Consider the following 17,222-nt stretch of genomic DNA (forward strand, 5'->3'; position numbering starts at 1 on the left):
GCTCTTTACAGACTGTGGTGGAATTGAACCCCCATTGCTGATCGCATAGAATCACCAGATACAAGCCTTTCATATCCTAAAACTGTCAAATCTGCCAAAATCGCTTGAAAAACTGAGAGAAATACTTCTACAAATAACCCAGACTGATGTTGCAGAATTCTAGAGTTATACCACACAGAATAAGGCCCTTTGACTCACTGGGTCTGTGCTAAACACCAAATAGTCACCCAAACTAATCCTGTTTTTAATTTTCCCAACATTCCCATCAATTCCCCCAGATTCTCCTACTCACCTTCACACTAGGGGCAATTTAGTCATTAGGTCAGGCACGTGTCTTTGGTACGTGGGAAAAACTGGAGCACCTGGAGGAAAACCAGCTGTCCCACAGAAAGCGTGCAAGCTCCACACAAACAGCATCTGAGATCCGGATTGAACATGGGCCACAGGAGCTGTGAGATTTCTGCTCTACCAATTGTGTCACCGTGCTATTATTCCTAATATAGTTGCAGTAAAATTGCACACACAATGTTCTGATTACTAGTTGTTAATGACTATAGAGTTGATTATCTATAATATTTTGAAGGTAGGAAGCATACACCTTGCACTATAACCCGGACCATAACAGTGCAGAATTGCAGAAATCAATCCAGGAAGTAGTGTCTCAGTGAAATTCTCCTTCTGGTTAAAATATTCAAGGTACAGAATAATGGTATTGTGATTTGAAGGTTTTAGAGTTACTTGATGATAAATACAAAACATGTAGCTCTGCTACAGGCCATTTAGAACAGCCAGTCAGTGCCTACTCACTGACTAGAAATATTCTTGATAATTCAGTATGTTCAGATTGTTTGTCAGAAAGATTAGGAAGCACGTCAAAGAAAAGGGCAATTGTGGTAGCTCATACATTAGTATATTGGACAGCACAGGACAGGATACAATCCACTAACAGCTTGTGGCAGCATACATTTGAAATCACAGTTGGATTGCTGCCAATCCTGACGTGCCTATTATTTCAATTTGCACTATTTTGGAATAAGTAGATCAAACAAAATTTTCCCACTTTGGGAAAAGCAATCCAATAATATTAACACCCTTCCTTGTCTTGCTTGATGTATTTGTTTTGAAGGGGAAAAAATCTAGGAAATATTTACGTTGCTACAGGAAGTAGTTGTGCATTATACTGAACAAAAGTTTTCCTGTTCTACAGTGCAACTGCTACAGCTTAATGGTTGTAAATGAATGATAAGCTTTTAGATGCAACTTTCAAATGTTATTGAATTCAATTTTTATGAGACCATATTAATAGTATTAACATCACAATATTTCCAAAGCTAGCTCAACATCTTACCTAATTAGACTCTCACTTTGGATATTGGTGAAGTGCAACTGGGGACAGCTGCACTGCAGGGTGAAAGAAGGGTGAGAATACAATAGTGACAGGGGATTCGATAGAAACAACAAGTGCTTCTGTGGCTTTAAATGTGAGATGAAATGTCATTTCCCTGATTGCAAGGTCAAGGATGCCTTGGACTGATTGAAGATCATACTGAAGGGGACAGGTGATCTGCATTGGTGTCGACCACTGAGAGAGAAAGAGGCATGAAATCATTCAAGCATATTTTTGGGAGGAAGGAAGATGTTAAAAAAAATAGACTTCAGAATGTATAATTGTAGAAATACATCCATGCCATCTGAAAGTGGAAGTTGGAAATATATTAAGCAAACAATTTAAAGGCGCTATATGTAGGGCAGTACAACCGTATAGTTTAGCATAACTCTTTACGGTGCCCGTGATCTCACAATCATGACTGGGGCTCAATTCCCACCTGTAAAAAGTCTGGAAGCAGTTTGTACGTCCTCTGCATTATTGTGCAGCTTTCCTCCATTTTATTCCCACATTCCTAAGGCATAAGCATGGCAACAATTGTGGGATGCCCCCTGCACAGACCTCAGACTGTGTTGGTCATTAATGTAAACGAAGCACTTCTCTGTGTGTTTCAATGTACATGTGACAAATAGAGTTAATCTTTATCTTATATTTTACACACTGCATCTGCAGCAAACTGACTGATTTTATAACTCAAATATTTCAAATTTGGTATGATGTACTGCAAAAGACTGGATCGACTAGGCTTATACTCACTGGAATTTAGAAGATTGAGGGGGGGATCTTATTGAAATGCATAAAATTCTAAAGGGATTGGACAGGCTAGATGCAGGAAGATTGTTTCCGATGTTGGGGAAGTTTAGAACGAGGGGTCACAGTTTAAGGATAAAGGGGAAGCCTTTTAGGACCGAGATGAGGAGAAACTTCTTCACACAGAGAGTGGTGAATCTGTGGAATTCTCTGCCACAGGAAACAGTTGAGGCTGGTTCATTGACTATATTTAAGAGGAAGTTAGATATGGCCCTTGTGGCTAAAGGGATCGGGGGTATGGAAAGAAAGCAGGTACAGGGTTCTGAGTTGGATGATCAGCCATGATCATACTGAATGGCAGTGCAGGCTTGAAGGGCTGAATGGCCTACTCCTGCACCTATTTTCTATGTTTCTAATTACCCTTACAGAAGTATGGGTGTAGGGTGACCAAAGCTAAGGAGGAGCATTCCAGGATCCTCCTGGCCAGGAATAAAAAGTGAAAAGGAGATGGGATAACATTGTGAACATATTGATTCAGTGGTTAGGATCTTGGCTGTGGCCAGACCATAGAATAAAATGTGTGCACTTTGTAAGATCAGATTAAGCTTCTTTGTAATGTGTTGCCAGTAGTAAAGCCATTGGACATGCTCAGCATGCTAGACTACACAACAAAAACAAGTAATAGAAAAAGAAACTGAGCCAAATTGATGACAAGCGGGAATAATCAATTTTGATGCAGACAGAAAGAGAGAGTGAATTACCTTGATTTGGAGAATTCAACATTGAGTCCTGCAGGGTGGCCGGATGGAAGATGAGGTGTTGTTCTTCAAACTTTAGCCAGGCTTCAGTGCAAGAGGTCACAGGGAGAAAGGTCAGGTGGAAATGGAATGCGGAAGCAAAGTGGCGGGCAACTAGGGACTCAGTCACCCAACTGGCATTTGGTTCCTCCGCATTACGGCGGGGGGAGATAAAGGATATATGGAGATATAAAGGAGATAAAGGATATATGGGGAGATATGTTTCTACTGGAGAGACTGCAAAGGAGATTTATCAGGATGGGAAGACTTTAGTTAATGGGTAAAGCTTGTTTACCCTGGAGAGAAGGAGGCTGAAGTGTGACCTGTTTAGGTGCATACATAGGGTAGGTAATCAGAATTTTTTTTCCATTGGTAGGGGGTATCAAAAACAAAGTTAATAGGGAGGAAATGGAATCAGATAAATCACTAGATTTAAGAGACACCTAGAAATGTGCTCAAATAGGTAAGGCAAGGAAGAATATGTGCAGGTAACTGACATTCGTGTAGATGGGCAAATGTGTTGGCATGGATGTGGTCAGTTGAAGGACCATTTTCTGTGGCTTCATGACTTCATTGTAGAGGAATCCATATCGTGAACTCGAATGCAGTACACTAGATTGAAAGAGATTCACTGCTTCATGTGTCCTGCCGAAGGGTCTCGGCCTGAAACGTCGACTGTACTCTTTTCCATAGATGCTGCCTGGCCTGCTGAGTCCCTCCAGCATTTTGTGTGTGTCGCTTGGATTTCCAGCGTCTGCAGATTTTCTCTTGTTCATATGGAAAGACTACCTGCGTCCTTGGAGAGAAGAGGTAATGAAATACATGCAACACACACTAAATGCTGGAGGAACTCAGCGGCCAGGCAGCATCTATCGGGAAAAAAAAGTACAGTCAACGTTTCGGGCCAAAACCCTGCTTGTAATAAGATACGTTTCGTGTCTTCTGCGGTTGACCGTGAAAGCGCCTTACGAATGGTAGACAGGCATCTTCACTCTCCTCTACCCCCCCCCCCCCCCACATGTCATCGCATTTCTATCGGCTGCCCACCACAAGTATAATAAAAAAAAATTACATTGCTTAAGAAGATGTATCTGAAACAAATACAGAAAGTATTGTAAATTCTCAGCGGGCCAGAGAAAAGAGAAACATAATTATTGTTTCAGATGAAGGGTCGTGGATCTCAAACATTAACACTGATTTTTCTATAAGTGCTACCTGTCCCGCACGTTCTCTCTTTATTTCCGTTTCCACTAGCTGCAGCTTTGTTTGAAAAGGCAAGTCCAGGTGAAAAGTTGTGCACTGTCCGCTGCGTGCTGAGGGAAGGCTGGCCCTGTCCGGGGCAGGGCAGGGCAGGGCAGCGCAGGCTCCCCGCCCGCGTCCAGCCCGGGGGAGTGTGTCCGGCAGGCGGGCTGCATTGTGGGACGGACGGGCGGGCGGGCGGGAGCGGCTGACCAATGATTGAATATGATTGAGGAGCGAGTGCGGACCCCGCGAGCGAGCGCAGACAGCCGCAGCGCGATCGCCCAACGACTCCGCCGCATTATGCCTTCCCTTCTCCTCTCGGCATGGAGGCAGGCATCGTGAGAGGAAAACACACCAGAAAGACCGGTGTCGTTCTCTGCTTGATTGCGATTTTTAGCAGCGCGATCGCCCAGAAAGGTGGGTCTTGTATGGAGCCAGCGTCCGTAAAACTCCGGGGCTCTTCGCTCTCGTAGTTTCCAGTCGGTGAGGACACGGGGTGGGTTTCTATTGAGTTTTATTTTACTTCACGAGTCTATTTTGTGTACTTCCCAAAGTGTTTGGTATTTATGCACTTTTATTTCCCCCCCCCCCCCCACCCCCAGGGGAACAGTGAAGTGTACTTTTTTGGAATAGTTGAGAGATTGAGCAAAAGCTGATGATGGGGGATGGGGCTTTTCTGAACATTTAAAGTGGTAGGATCTGTTTTCTTTTTATGGCCTACAGGCCAGTTTTCCCTTTACAGTTCTGCTTCAGTCTAGTTTGTAGACGGTCAACTGGTTAAGATAATAGAGGTGTGTTGCATCTGAACGGTGACGATTTTTAAGGTTTGTGGTCAGCGTGTATGAGTAAATGAAAGGTAATGAAAGATTCAAAGGTAATGAATCTACAACTTATCTGTACCTACTTTCCTTTTCTGTGATGTCACAGTCTGTGCACCAACTCTAGAAAACAGTTTTGAACAAGGTTTCCTGCGTTACTGCAGTGATTACATACGAGCAAAATTTTATTGATTACAAACTAACAGCGTTTTGACACCTTGAAAGAGATGAGCAATGTACCATGAATATGAAAAACTTTCTTTTCATTTGAGATAAGGAAAGGAATGCATTGTTAAACGAAATTATCCCTCAAAACTTCTTTCGACATGCTGCACAGCTAATTATGTCCATTCTGAATATAATTGTTTCTTGAATCCTGAAATAGCGTTTCTGCTTAAATTTTGCCCCAGGTGCACTTTTGTTCTGCTGTAGAACTGGAGCAGTGTCAATAATCAGTAATGTTTATGTCAGCCATCTTGAAAGCATGGTAACATGTATGAAAGAGAAAAAAAATCTGTGTGGGTCTGACATTTAGTCCCTTGATTAACTTTGTAATAAGCAATAAAAGGATAATATTTTATACATCACGTCTTTAAGCAGTCTATTAATTTAGCTTGTGTATTACTGCTGATTTCCTCCAGCTACCCTGTTCAGTCCAATTTGCTGGACTCCAGTTCACTAATTTTCGTTCCTATATCTGCATGTAACTAGCAGCTGTGACTTGGTCGGTAGTACAGCCGCTGTTGAGTCACAAGGGCATTGGTTCAAATTTCCATTTCAAAGAAGTAAGCACAAAACCTAAAGCTGATTCTCCAGTGCTTTGTATGCCAAAAACTACATGCTGGAAATCGGAAATAAAAACACAACTCCTGGAAACTCGCAACAATTCAGGCAGCTTGCAAGAGAGAGTTAATGTTTATGTTCAAAAATCCGGTGTCAGTAATGTTGAATTCTGGTTGATGTCTTAAACCAAAGCTCTACCTAATAAAGAAGGGCTTCAATAAAGATACTTGGTCATTATTGCTATTTCTGCTGAGCACAGCTGTTCTTCAACTTTCATATAAATGGTGACAGAGCCTCAAAAATATTTTGAGGTGTATTAGGGTGCTGTTAGGTCATGAAAGGTGTTGTGCAAATATAAAAATGTATTTTCTTTTACAGTTTTTCAGTTATTCTGTTATCTTCTCTCTGTCCAGGTTTCTTGCAAGTTCATATGTTCTTGCCACACTCCAGCTCCCACTCAGCCAATGACAGCTGCACTTGGCATTTCTAGGATCTCGTCTCCACTTTTGTGCCATCAAGCTATAGCCCTCTCCTATAAACCAACTCACTAATTCTCAATCCCAACATTGCAGATTGCTGGATCAGTACAGCTCCAGCTTGCTTTTCTGACACACCCGGTAAACAGGAGATACCGAAGATGCTGGAAATCCCGAGTACACGTACAAGATGAGGAACTCAGCAGTTTAGGCAGCATCTATGGAGAGAAATATGGAGTTGACCTTTTGTGCTGAGACGTCAACTCTTTATTGCTCTCTGTAGATCCTGCCTGACGTGCTGAGTTTGACACACTTGTATGTTTCAAGCCAAAAGAAACATAACCTCAACTCCTGTGTTTGACCACCTCACACTACAGCAGACATGGATTAATTATTGCAAGTCTACAGCAGATTCCATTTTCGTTGTATCTGCCATACTCTACTGCAGTGAAATTAAACTTGTATTTCATATAAACAACAGTTTCTACTCCAAAAACTTTTGACACCAACTAATCCTGAGTTGTGTGACTAAATACTTATTTTATGCAAGTTAGGATTCAGTGGCCAAGAAACTGCAGGAGTCACTAATTCAGAAAATCCTGCCAACTTTACTTGCTGTCATGTCAACTAGTTTATTGCAATTAATTTCACAACTTAAATCGCTGACTTATTCCAAAATAGTCTTAAAAGTAAGACTTGTTCTGTGCTACAGCTCTTAAGTGGCATAAAGTTAAAAACTTTTAAGAAACATCTCCTTAAAGTCTGCTCCATATTATTTCTGATGTGCCTAGCACACTATTTTGAAAGAGCTTAGGAAACAGCTGCATTGCACTTCCTTGTGTGCAGTCTTTAAATTGCAAGAATGAGTGGCTTAGTGTATTGAAAAGTAGTTAGCTGCATATTGCATTTGAGCAGTTGTTTTCTAATACGTTTAAAAATCTGTATGTGCAGTACATAGGCCCAAATTTTTCTTTAAATGGAGACCAAGTAATACCTACTATTCACTTCTGTAGATTTAATTTCCCAAGTTATTTTGTCCTGTAAGTTGCAATTAAAGTAAGATAATTTATTGTCACATCAGACTCGAAAGAAAAACTGCGGGAGTGTGGTGATGGGAATTGGTGAGTTTTGGCAGATGTGTTGATAGCAGAAAAAGACTTCTGGGGAAGGTTAAGTCCTGGCTCACTGTTTCATGTTTCCAAGTTTTAACAGAGAAAGAAAATGTAACTTTTTAAACTGGGAAATACAATAATTCAGAAACACGGATCACTGATTTATATTAAACTGATTATAAAGTTGAATTTTTAAGCTAGACGGGAAAACATTGTTAAGATGAATAGAGAGAGATCCAACTCCTATGAGAATATCAATACCATAATACAACATATTGAATTAATTCTAATACATATCAGTGGCGGTGAAAATGTTGATACTGTCAAATATTTATTACACATCCCACAAATCCTCTTGAATGGCATCTGAAAATACATTAAAGTGGTGTGTGTGCTCGAGGTTTAAAAAAATTAATCAAGCTAAGGTGGCCATCAAGCAAATGAGTAGGAAAGGTATTTCAAGGCTACCAATGGTAGAGAAGTTGAAATGTCATTTTGAATATGCTAGGTGTGTTGCATTGCTAACAGTGGAGCATTACATGTTTTGAAACCACATCCCAAGTATGTTAGGAACCATGCAAATAATATTCCATATCATATGTGTGTAAGAGAGCTTCACACATTATTGATTAAGTGTCAGATTGCATATTTGCCATAGATATGCTCTGAATCTGCTAGATTATTATTCTTTGTTTTGAGGACAAAATCTTAATGTTTTCTACTGAATCTTTATTTAGAAAGCAGTAACCCAAGAACGTACACCCTATTATTGTGAGCTGTCACTGACCAAAAAAAAATGGTGCTTGTCAGATCAACATTAATGTTCATTCATCTAATATGCTTTGATTTTCATACCATTATGGCATTCAGCATAAATTCAACATTTTTGGGGGAATCATGTTCATGCGAGGCCTAACAGGATTTAATTAAAAAAAACAAAAACTGCAGATGCTGGAAATATTTGGTAGGTCAGGCTGCATCTGCATGTGGTGAGAAAAACAGAATGAATGTTTAAGGTTAATAACGTTTCTTCAAAACTAGGTATAGTTAGAGACAAAAACAAATGTTCAAATGTAAAGTGGAGGAGAGAAGTAAAGGGGAGGTGAAAGCCAGGAGGTATAATAGAGCAAGAACAACAAAGGTCAAAACTGCATTGATAAGAGTTAAATTGTCATAAAGGATGGGAATAGACCTTTTGACCTAAATGTCTGCACTGACCATCAAACACCCAATTATGCTAATCCCAGTTTTTAATCTACTCACAATCCCATCGACTCCTATTCGATTCAACTGCCCACAAAGGGTAAGTTACAGCGGTCAATTAATTAATAGAATAATCTCAAATTACTGGAGGGAAGTGAGGTAGGCGTTAGAAATCCAGAAATAAAATGTTGGTTCTGCTTGTTGCATGAAATTAGTAAATTGTCCGACAATGTAATATGGCTCCTTAGAAAATGGGATTTTCTCTATTGAGCTACTTTGGAACAGAGTCCTGTGAAGAGGATAGAGATCAGAATGCGAGTAATATAGAAAGTTAATATGGCAGCCAATTTGAAGCTCAGGATCATGTTTGCAGTTGGCAAGTGATCATCTTATCTTAAATAAGATGAGAGCTCCGTACAGGTCATTGTAATATACACAAGTATGGTTCAGAGATTTCTGATATTGATCTGATCGAAATAATGTCTTCTCAGATATAAGCACAGACTCAAACCTAAATCATCTAAAGGGAACAAAGTTTTTCAAAGTTCAAAGTAACCTTTATTATCAGAGTAGATATATGTCACCACATACAACACTGAGATTCATTTTTCTGCAGGCTTTCTTGACAGATTTATAGAAAAGTAACTATAACAGGATCAATGTAAGATCAACCAGATGACAACAAACTGCAAATGCAAATATAAATAAATAGCAGTAAATAACATGAGCATAAAATAACGAGTTAAAGAGTCCTTATTATAATCTAATTGATTGTGGGTATATCTCAGTGGAAGGGCAAGTCAATGTTGTAATTCCCTTTGTTCAAGAGCCTGATGGTTGATGAGTAGTAACTGTTCTTGAACCTGGTGGTGTGAGTCCTGAGACACTTGTTCCTTCTACTTGATGGCAGCAGTGAGACAAGAACATGGCCTGGGTGGTCGTCTTCTTATCCTGTCCACGGGCAGTCTATACATGGCCCAGCCAGAACTGGACACATTTTTGTGCCTTGTTGTTGAATTCAGCAAGATCTGCAACAGTACGGGGTTCCTCTAGCGATGGGCATCGCAGGAGATGTTGCATAGTTTTTGGCTCAGTTCCACATTCACAAGTTGTTAGGCTGGTTGTATATCCCCATTTGCTCAATGACGCCTTTGAACGGGCTACACCAGTCCTAAGTCTGTTAAAGCACTTCCAGGTTGTCCAGTTGCAATTAGCTCCTGGGAGAAGGCTTTCATCCGGTGGAATTTCCATCATTGGGGATTGCCTGAGACTGGCAAGCCGGTCTTTCCACAAGGTGATTCAGGCTTCAGATGGGGTTGATTATAATGGAACACTGTTCATGAAGCTCTTCCTTGACTTTAGGCGGCTGGGTGTGGGTGTATGACCATGTAAAGGGTGCCTCTCATCTGATGTTTGATGTTCCTTCTTGCTGGCTACTGTTCTTCTATCAGAGGGAGTGATACTAGGATATATAGGCTGTTGGTGTTTGTTTTTAAACAACCTGTGATGTCAGTGAGGATCTCTGATGGGTGGATGCTTTCCTGCCACAGGATTTTGTATAGATGTGTTCAATGGTTGGGAGAGAGTTATCTGTGATGTACTTGGCCGAATCCACTACTTTTTGTAGGATTTTGCATTCAAAGGCATTGGCGTTTCCATACCGGGCCATGTTATATTTATTTAAAGAAAATCATGAGAGATGCCATATCTTGAAATTCCATTCAATATTCATTGTTAATATTAGGCTATGGGAAACACAGGTTAGGCAACAATGGTAAATTAATAAATTGAAGAGATGTAGTCCATCTACTTGTAGAGGCCAGTGAGGAACAGCATTAAAAACTGGCAGGCGGAAACAAAGTTAAGCAGGAAGAAAGCATGGTATCTAAAGTAATTGGAGGAAAGTAGATTCAGAGCAAGGAAGAGGAATGCAGACAGTGATAGTGATCCACATTATTTCTTTAGACTTGGAAGAGCAGGTCAATAATGATAAAACTTCTCTGCCTAGCTCTCCTGTGGCCAGTAGATGTTGGATTAGTAATTTGTCTGCCTCTGAAGCTGTCTGCCATTGCTGCTTTGTTATTCAATATTCTAATACTCTCCTAGTTGACCATCTCCCCGCACCCCCGTAATCCATGTGTAAATGCCTGCTCGTTCACATCCAATCTCCATCACATGACCATTGTATGTTGCTTTGCTTTCTTGCCTCAGTTTTAAAATTCATATCCTTTGTTCAAGTCCCTAATGGTGTTCACCTCTCTCCCAAGACTAGTTGAACCCTACGACCTTTGCAATTACAGGCATTTTATGTGTCCCCAATTTGCTCCTTCATTCGTAGTTAATGCTTCAATTGCCAATCCCTAAATTTAGAAAACCTCTTCCTTAATATCTTTAATGTTACTTTTAAGACGTCCCTTTTCAACCAGTCTTTTAGAGAAATATATTTTCATGTTTCAGGTTAGCCACTTTTGTTCAGTATCACTTATAACAGGCTCCTTGAAACTTGCTACTATATAAAGTATGGTATTTTGCCGTTGTTTAATCATGATTAAAATACACACTATCTGTTTTGTAACCCAGCCAACTTTTCCATTCATTCAGTGGGATTTCTGGGGTGGGGTGGTGAAATATATCTACAATAAGCATCACTGGGTTCAATAACACCCAGAGAATAGCAAGGTAACAAATTTAGGGTTGTGAATGGTGACATATACATACTTTGATAATATATTTACTTTGACAATAACTATTGTAATTCTAAAATGACAGTAATTTTTTTGCTTCAGGTTCGACAGATGTTTAGCTCTTTCAAGTATCATATGTGCTATGTTTGGAATTTGAGCAGGAATAAGTATCTGCCTTAAACATCATTTTAACACAGTTACAATTATAAGACCATCAGATATAGGAGCAGAATTAGTACATTTGGACCATCGAGTCTGCTCCACCATTTCATTATGGCTGGTCCATTTTCCCTCTCAGCCCCAATCTCCTCATATTAAAGTCTTTATATGAAATACTGAAGCAACTTATTAAAAAGCACATGGCATTTTATTAAATGTGCTATTGCATTCAAAGGGATAGTTTGTAGCTGCCATCTTTTATAAAGAGCTACCTGTTAGCTTGTGAGAACAGACACATTATTCATTTGTCTTCAGAGAAACAGCACCAGAATTGCCATTGCTTGAAAACACTAGCACTTCCTAAAGTATTAAGCATCCTTGTGCTAAGTTTTTATCATGCAGCTGACATGAAGTAATTGTTTGAGGAGGCTATCAGTGAAGTCAGTTACAGGACATGACTGTTCCTTGAACAGCAGATTGAGCCTGATGTGCCCTGGAGCATGGAATGTTTCTCTGGCTTGTGGTGATTTGTTCTTCACAACCAACAACTGAACAAAGTGATGCACCAGGCTGCTCCAGGGAACCCTTATTGAAAGGTTGTACTATCCTGGAAGTAGACAAGTTCACCTATCCTGAGACTAAATTTTCATGTGCAGTTTACATAAATCAGCCACAAGACTGATAAAGCCAATGTGGATATCAACAGACTATGGACAAGTTTGTGGAAATGTGATGGAATTAGATAACTAGCAACATTGAATGTTTACAAAACTATTTCATTGTTAGGATGTACAAATGTAAAATCTCAATGGTGAACAGATGCCACACTTCAAATATTAATTACTTCCAAATGAGCTCCCTGAGGAATCTAATGAAAGTTCCAAGCATTTGAATACTGATTTTGATAGATGAGCATGCTATGTCACCAGGATCACAAGTTATTAACTGCCAAAATAAAATGAAGGGAAGCTTCATTAGGGCAGTCAAAAGAAAAGTATCATGGACTCCCCATTTTTAAAAAAAGAATTATCTTTGAATTATTTGAACATTGACTGTGAAGTTGGGAGATGTGGCAGTGATGGTGGGGGCTGGGGTCAGGGAAGGGAGAGGGGAGTAATATTGCTCATTATATTTTCCTTTGGAAAAGCCTTTGCCACACTGAATGTAGGAGAGTTGCTGAGGCTGAGCAGATGCAGAATTGGCACAGATTTGTGTGATGCCTTTGTGAATGATTCTGTGAATCATGCAACCAAAATCTGCGTTTCTTGCTTAATAATTCATAAATGGTTCAAAGTATAAATTGGCCTGATCATCATGTCATCCTTCAGGGCAAGCAAAAGCAAATTTTATATGATTGACTATCATGCAATGAAAATATTTCATTGTTTGATTAGTGGTCTTAGAAAAGACAGTGAAATAAATCATCAAGATTATACATACTGTTAGATTTGCATATGCCAATTTTCTAAATAGTATCAGGCTTGTTAAATGAAGATACTTATTGATGATCTAAGGTCCAACTAGTTTTCTTTCTGACGTTCTGGTAATATGGCAACAATAATGGAGGTAGGGGTTTAAATCATTTAGCAGTCTATTAAGGCAACTACAACACATAAATGTTAAGAGGAAAACTATGTAGCACTAAAGTTTGTTGTTCCCTGTGCACGTACCACTTTTACAAAAGCAAGTTATATTTTAATGTTCCATGGAATTATCAAACAAAGCAAAATTACCCTAATCTGCAAAAACTTGGTAGCTCTTAAGGGAAAGGCAGGTAAGTAGAGAGGAGGAGCCAAGTTTACATGGAGCTCAGTTGGGAAGCAGCCAGAATCAAAGGAATACAGATGTTCCAGAGTTATGGACATGGAGACTACCGAGCATGGCAAGAGACAAAGAGGGATTGGAAAACACAAATGAAATAATGTAAATCATTTACCTGGCAAGTAATGTACATTGATGACCACAAGGTCTGGTTTAATGTGTCATAAATGGGCGCCATCTCTGGTTGGCTGCCAGTGACTAATGGTGTTCCTTGGGTCAGTATTGGGACTGTGCTTTTCACATTGTCAGTGATTTGGATAATAGAATTGATGGCTTTGTGGCAAAGTTTGCAGATGATACAAAGATAGGTGGAGGGTTAGGTAATACTGAGGAAGCAATATAATTGCAGCAGGACTTAGACAAATTGGAAGAATGGGCAAAAAATGGCAGATGGAATACATGTTGGGAAACGTACGATAACACATTTTGGTAAAATGAACAATAGTGTGGACTATTATCTAAATGGGAAGAAGGTTCAAACATCAGTGGTGCAGAGGGACTTAGGAGTCCTCATGTTAATTTACAGGTTGAGTCTGTGGTAAAGAAAGCAAATGCAATGTTAGCATTTATTTCAAGGGGAATAGAATATAAAAGCAAGTAGATAATGTTGAGCCTTTATAAATAGACACTAGTCAGGCCACACTTAGAGTATTGTCAACAGTTTTGGGCCCCATATCTCAGAAAGGATGTGTTGACATTGGAGAGAGTCCAGAGGAGGTTCACAAGGATGATTCCAGGAATGAAAGTGTTAACATATAAGGAGCATTTGGTAGTTTTGGATCTGTACTCACTGGAATTTAGAATAATGCGGGGGTATCTCATTGAAACCTACCAAATGTTGAAAGGACTAGATAGGTGGATGTTTCCAGTGGTGGGGGTATCCAGAACTAAAGGGCACAGGCTCAAAATTGAGGGGTGACCCTTTAGAACAGAGGTAAGGAGGAATTTTTTTAGCCAGAAGAGTAGTAAATCTTTGGCATTCTCTGCTACAGACTGTGGTGGAGGTCAAGTATTGCATATATCTAAGGTGGAAATTGATTGTTTCCTAATTGGTCAGGCATCAAAGGATATGGCGAGAAGGCAGGTGTATGGGGTTGGCAGGGATCTGGGATCAGTCATGATAGAATGACGGAACAGACTCGATGGGATGAATGGCCTAGTTCTGCTCCTGTGCTTTGTGGTCTAATAGTTCAAAGTACAAATTAGCTTGATTGCAGTCAGGTTAAGCAAAAGCAAATTCTATATGATTGCTATCATGCAATGTAAATTTGGGTTGGTGATCAGATTCTTGTACAAATGGCTCATATGCAGTTGTACCTCATCATGGTCCTTACACTTCATCTGTATGTCTGTACTGCTCTTTCTCTGTCGTTGCAACACCAGAATCTGATTCTGCGTTCTGTTTGCAGCAGAAAATATTCCAGGTGGAGCAGGAACAAAGTTCTTCATAGCATCTCAGTACACAGGACAATTCTAAACCAGTACTATAAATACAGCCAATAGGCCATTTGAAAATAAAATTGCTTATTTTTCAATTGAATTACTAATAACCACTTCCACCACCTTACCACCAGGTCACTCCGATAACTTGCATTATTACACATTTTATTATTACATCTCCAGATTCATGTGGAATTTACCCCTTTCAAATCATTGTGTTCTAGTTCTTTGGTTGACAATGTGAAATAGGATGCTGCATCTCATATTGTCTAACCCTGCAGACTTAAAAACAGCGCTTATCACATCTGTCAACCTAATTAATCCACAGAGTATAATTCATTGATCACTTGTGTCTTTCCAGTAGCTCATATGCCTTTTCAGTAGCTGCAATATCACTTTAATCCATCAGTGAGATGAATACTACAGTATTCCAAGTAATGTTGTACCAATGATTTACAAACTAGCAGCATGCTCTTACTATTTTCGCTTAGAATGACTTTTTAATGCATCTCAAGAACAGATACATTATGCTCACCACGACTGAGACTTTTGTAACATGACCTCCACTTTATCACAAATCAGCACACTCGTGCACATTCTTTAAATATTACATCCCTCTGAATTTTATGTCCCCATTTAAAACTGGCATTTGTCTACACGGACTATCTATATGTCAGCCCAGTCGACATGTTTATACTGATTCACTTGCAGCTTATTCTTTTAAGCTCTGCAGCCTGGTGTCTGTATCTGAATGGAATTCCCTGTGAGACAGCCCCCATGCAGACAGCTGTATCATCACCACCATCATTCACTGCTGACTGGGAACAAAAGTAATTGTTGCCTATGTATTGTTTCCATTCTTTTATATTTTACCCATTCTGGTACAGGAAATGCTATAATTTAGTGCAAGAATGAACTGTGTCGATTTTGTAATACATAAGGTGATGCTGCTTATTTATAAGGTAGTGTCATTTTAGCTAGTGTCTGTAAGCAGCGTTCATAAGTCCCGCAAGATTTCAGCAGGTTTTTAATTTATTTCAATGTGGAATCACTGTAAAGGCCAGCAGATTTTGTCGATTAATAATGGTCCTTGAGTTGGTGTTGTACTTCTGAATCAGAATTGGATTTATTATTACTATATGACATGAAATTTGTTGTTTCATGGTGGAGGGAAAGAGGTTCTTTCTGAATCATTGAGTGTATGTCTTCAGGCTCCTGTAGCTCCTGCCTGTTGAAAGTGATAAGAAAAGAACATGTCCAGGATGGCCGGGGTGCTTAGTGATGGATGCTACTTTCTTCCATCAGCAATCCTTGAAGTGCTCTGTGTTGATTGACAAGATGTCATAACTGATCTGTGTTTGCTGTAGTCTCCCATTGAGGATGTCGAGCTCCAGCTGCAGCAGACTATGCAAGGGCCCAGCTTTTGAAGTTTGGTGATTGGGGCAGAATTTGTTTGGTCCATGCAGGAAGATTTCTTAAATCAATATGCAGAGTCCATCAAGAGGAGGAGTTGTAAAGGATCTGGTGTTAGGTAATGAGCCTGGCTGTGTGATTGACCTTTCAGTGGGAGAACAATTAGGGAACAGTGATCACATCTCCTTAAATTTTAAGATAGGTATAAATCAGGATAAGTATGGACCTTGCAGCAGAGTATTAGATTGGAGCAAGGAAAATCACGAGATATTAGACAGGAACTATTGAGAGTTTCTGACATATGGAGAGTGTTTAACAGTCAACTGCACAGAGTACCAACAGGTATGTTCCAGTACGAAGGAAGGACAAGATGGCTAGGTCGGGATTGTGGATGCCAAGAGAGTAAGAAGAAAAATGGAACACATGCAAAGCTTAGGAAGCTAAAGTCAAGCAGCCCTTGATAATGATAAAGAAACTCTTGATCACCACAGTACCAGCCCTCAGCACACTGCAAATTTCCTGATCCTTTCAGGGCATCTGATTTGGGACACTCTCATCCATGGAGGTCTTGAAGAAGTTAGTGATGGCCATGGCATATTGAGATCAGAAGGCGAATCTGTGAATATGGTCCAGTCCACTGATTCAAAGCATATTAGATGCTTCTGTAGCTCTCTTAACCATACCTTCACAGTTCTCATGACTGGTGCTGTGGTCTTCAATCACTGCCTGTGTTTCTGGAGACAGTCTTGAACCTTGATATCTTTTATAAACCTACTGACTCTCATAGCTATCATGACTCTTCTAATATATGTTCTCTTCTAATATTTGATTATCTGTGCACTTGTAATACTACTGTAACACTGTAGTTTCCTTTGCAATCAATAAAGTATTTATCTATCTATACGTCTTCCCACCCTGCTACTGGTAAAAATGCCGTTTCTTCTTCTCAGTTTCTCCATCTCCGCTGCATCTGTTCTCAGAACTTCTGAGATGCCATCCTTCATCATAGAACAGGATTTCCCTCCATCTATCATCGATGCTGCTCTCACCCACATCTCTCTTTCCCACCATCACTCTATCCGCCATCACTCTATCTTCCTGCCACCTTAATAGGGATAAAGTTCCCTTTGTTCTTAT

At 39.8% G+C, this 17,222-nt stretch overlaps 1 protein-coding gene across 2 annotated transcripts in view; it reads left to right on the top strand.

Annotated features, from left to right (window-relative positions):
* The first annotated feature begins 4,220 nt into the window (after nt 1-4,220).
* Nucleotides 4,221-17,222, top strand: part of dcbld2 (discoidin, CUB and LCCL domain containing 2) — a 98,686-nt gene continuing 85,684 nt past the window's right edge. For both annotated transcript variants that reach the window (XM_059968616.1, XM_059968618.1), the window contains exon 1: nt 4,221-4,593. In XM_059968616.1, coding sequence (XP_059824599.1) covers nt 4,500-4,593 — 94 coding nt within the window. In that variant the 5' untranslated portion in view covers nt 4,221-4,499. The remainder of the gene's footprint in view (nt 4,594-17,222) is intronic.

This window comes from Hypanus sabinus, chromosome 4 (assembly GCF_030144855.1).
Source record: "Hypanus sabinus isolate sHypSab1 chromosome 4, sHypSab1.hap1, whole genome shotgun sequence".
NCBI classification, from domain to species: domain Eukaryota; kingdom Metazoa; phylum Chordata; class Chondrichthyes; order Myliobatiformes; family Dasyatidae; genus Hypanus; species Hypanus sabinus.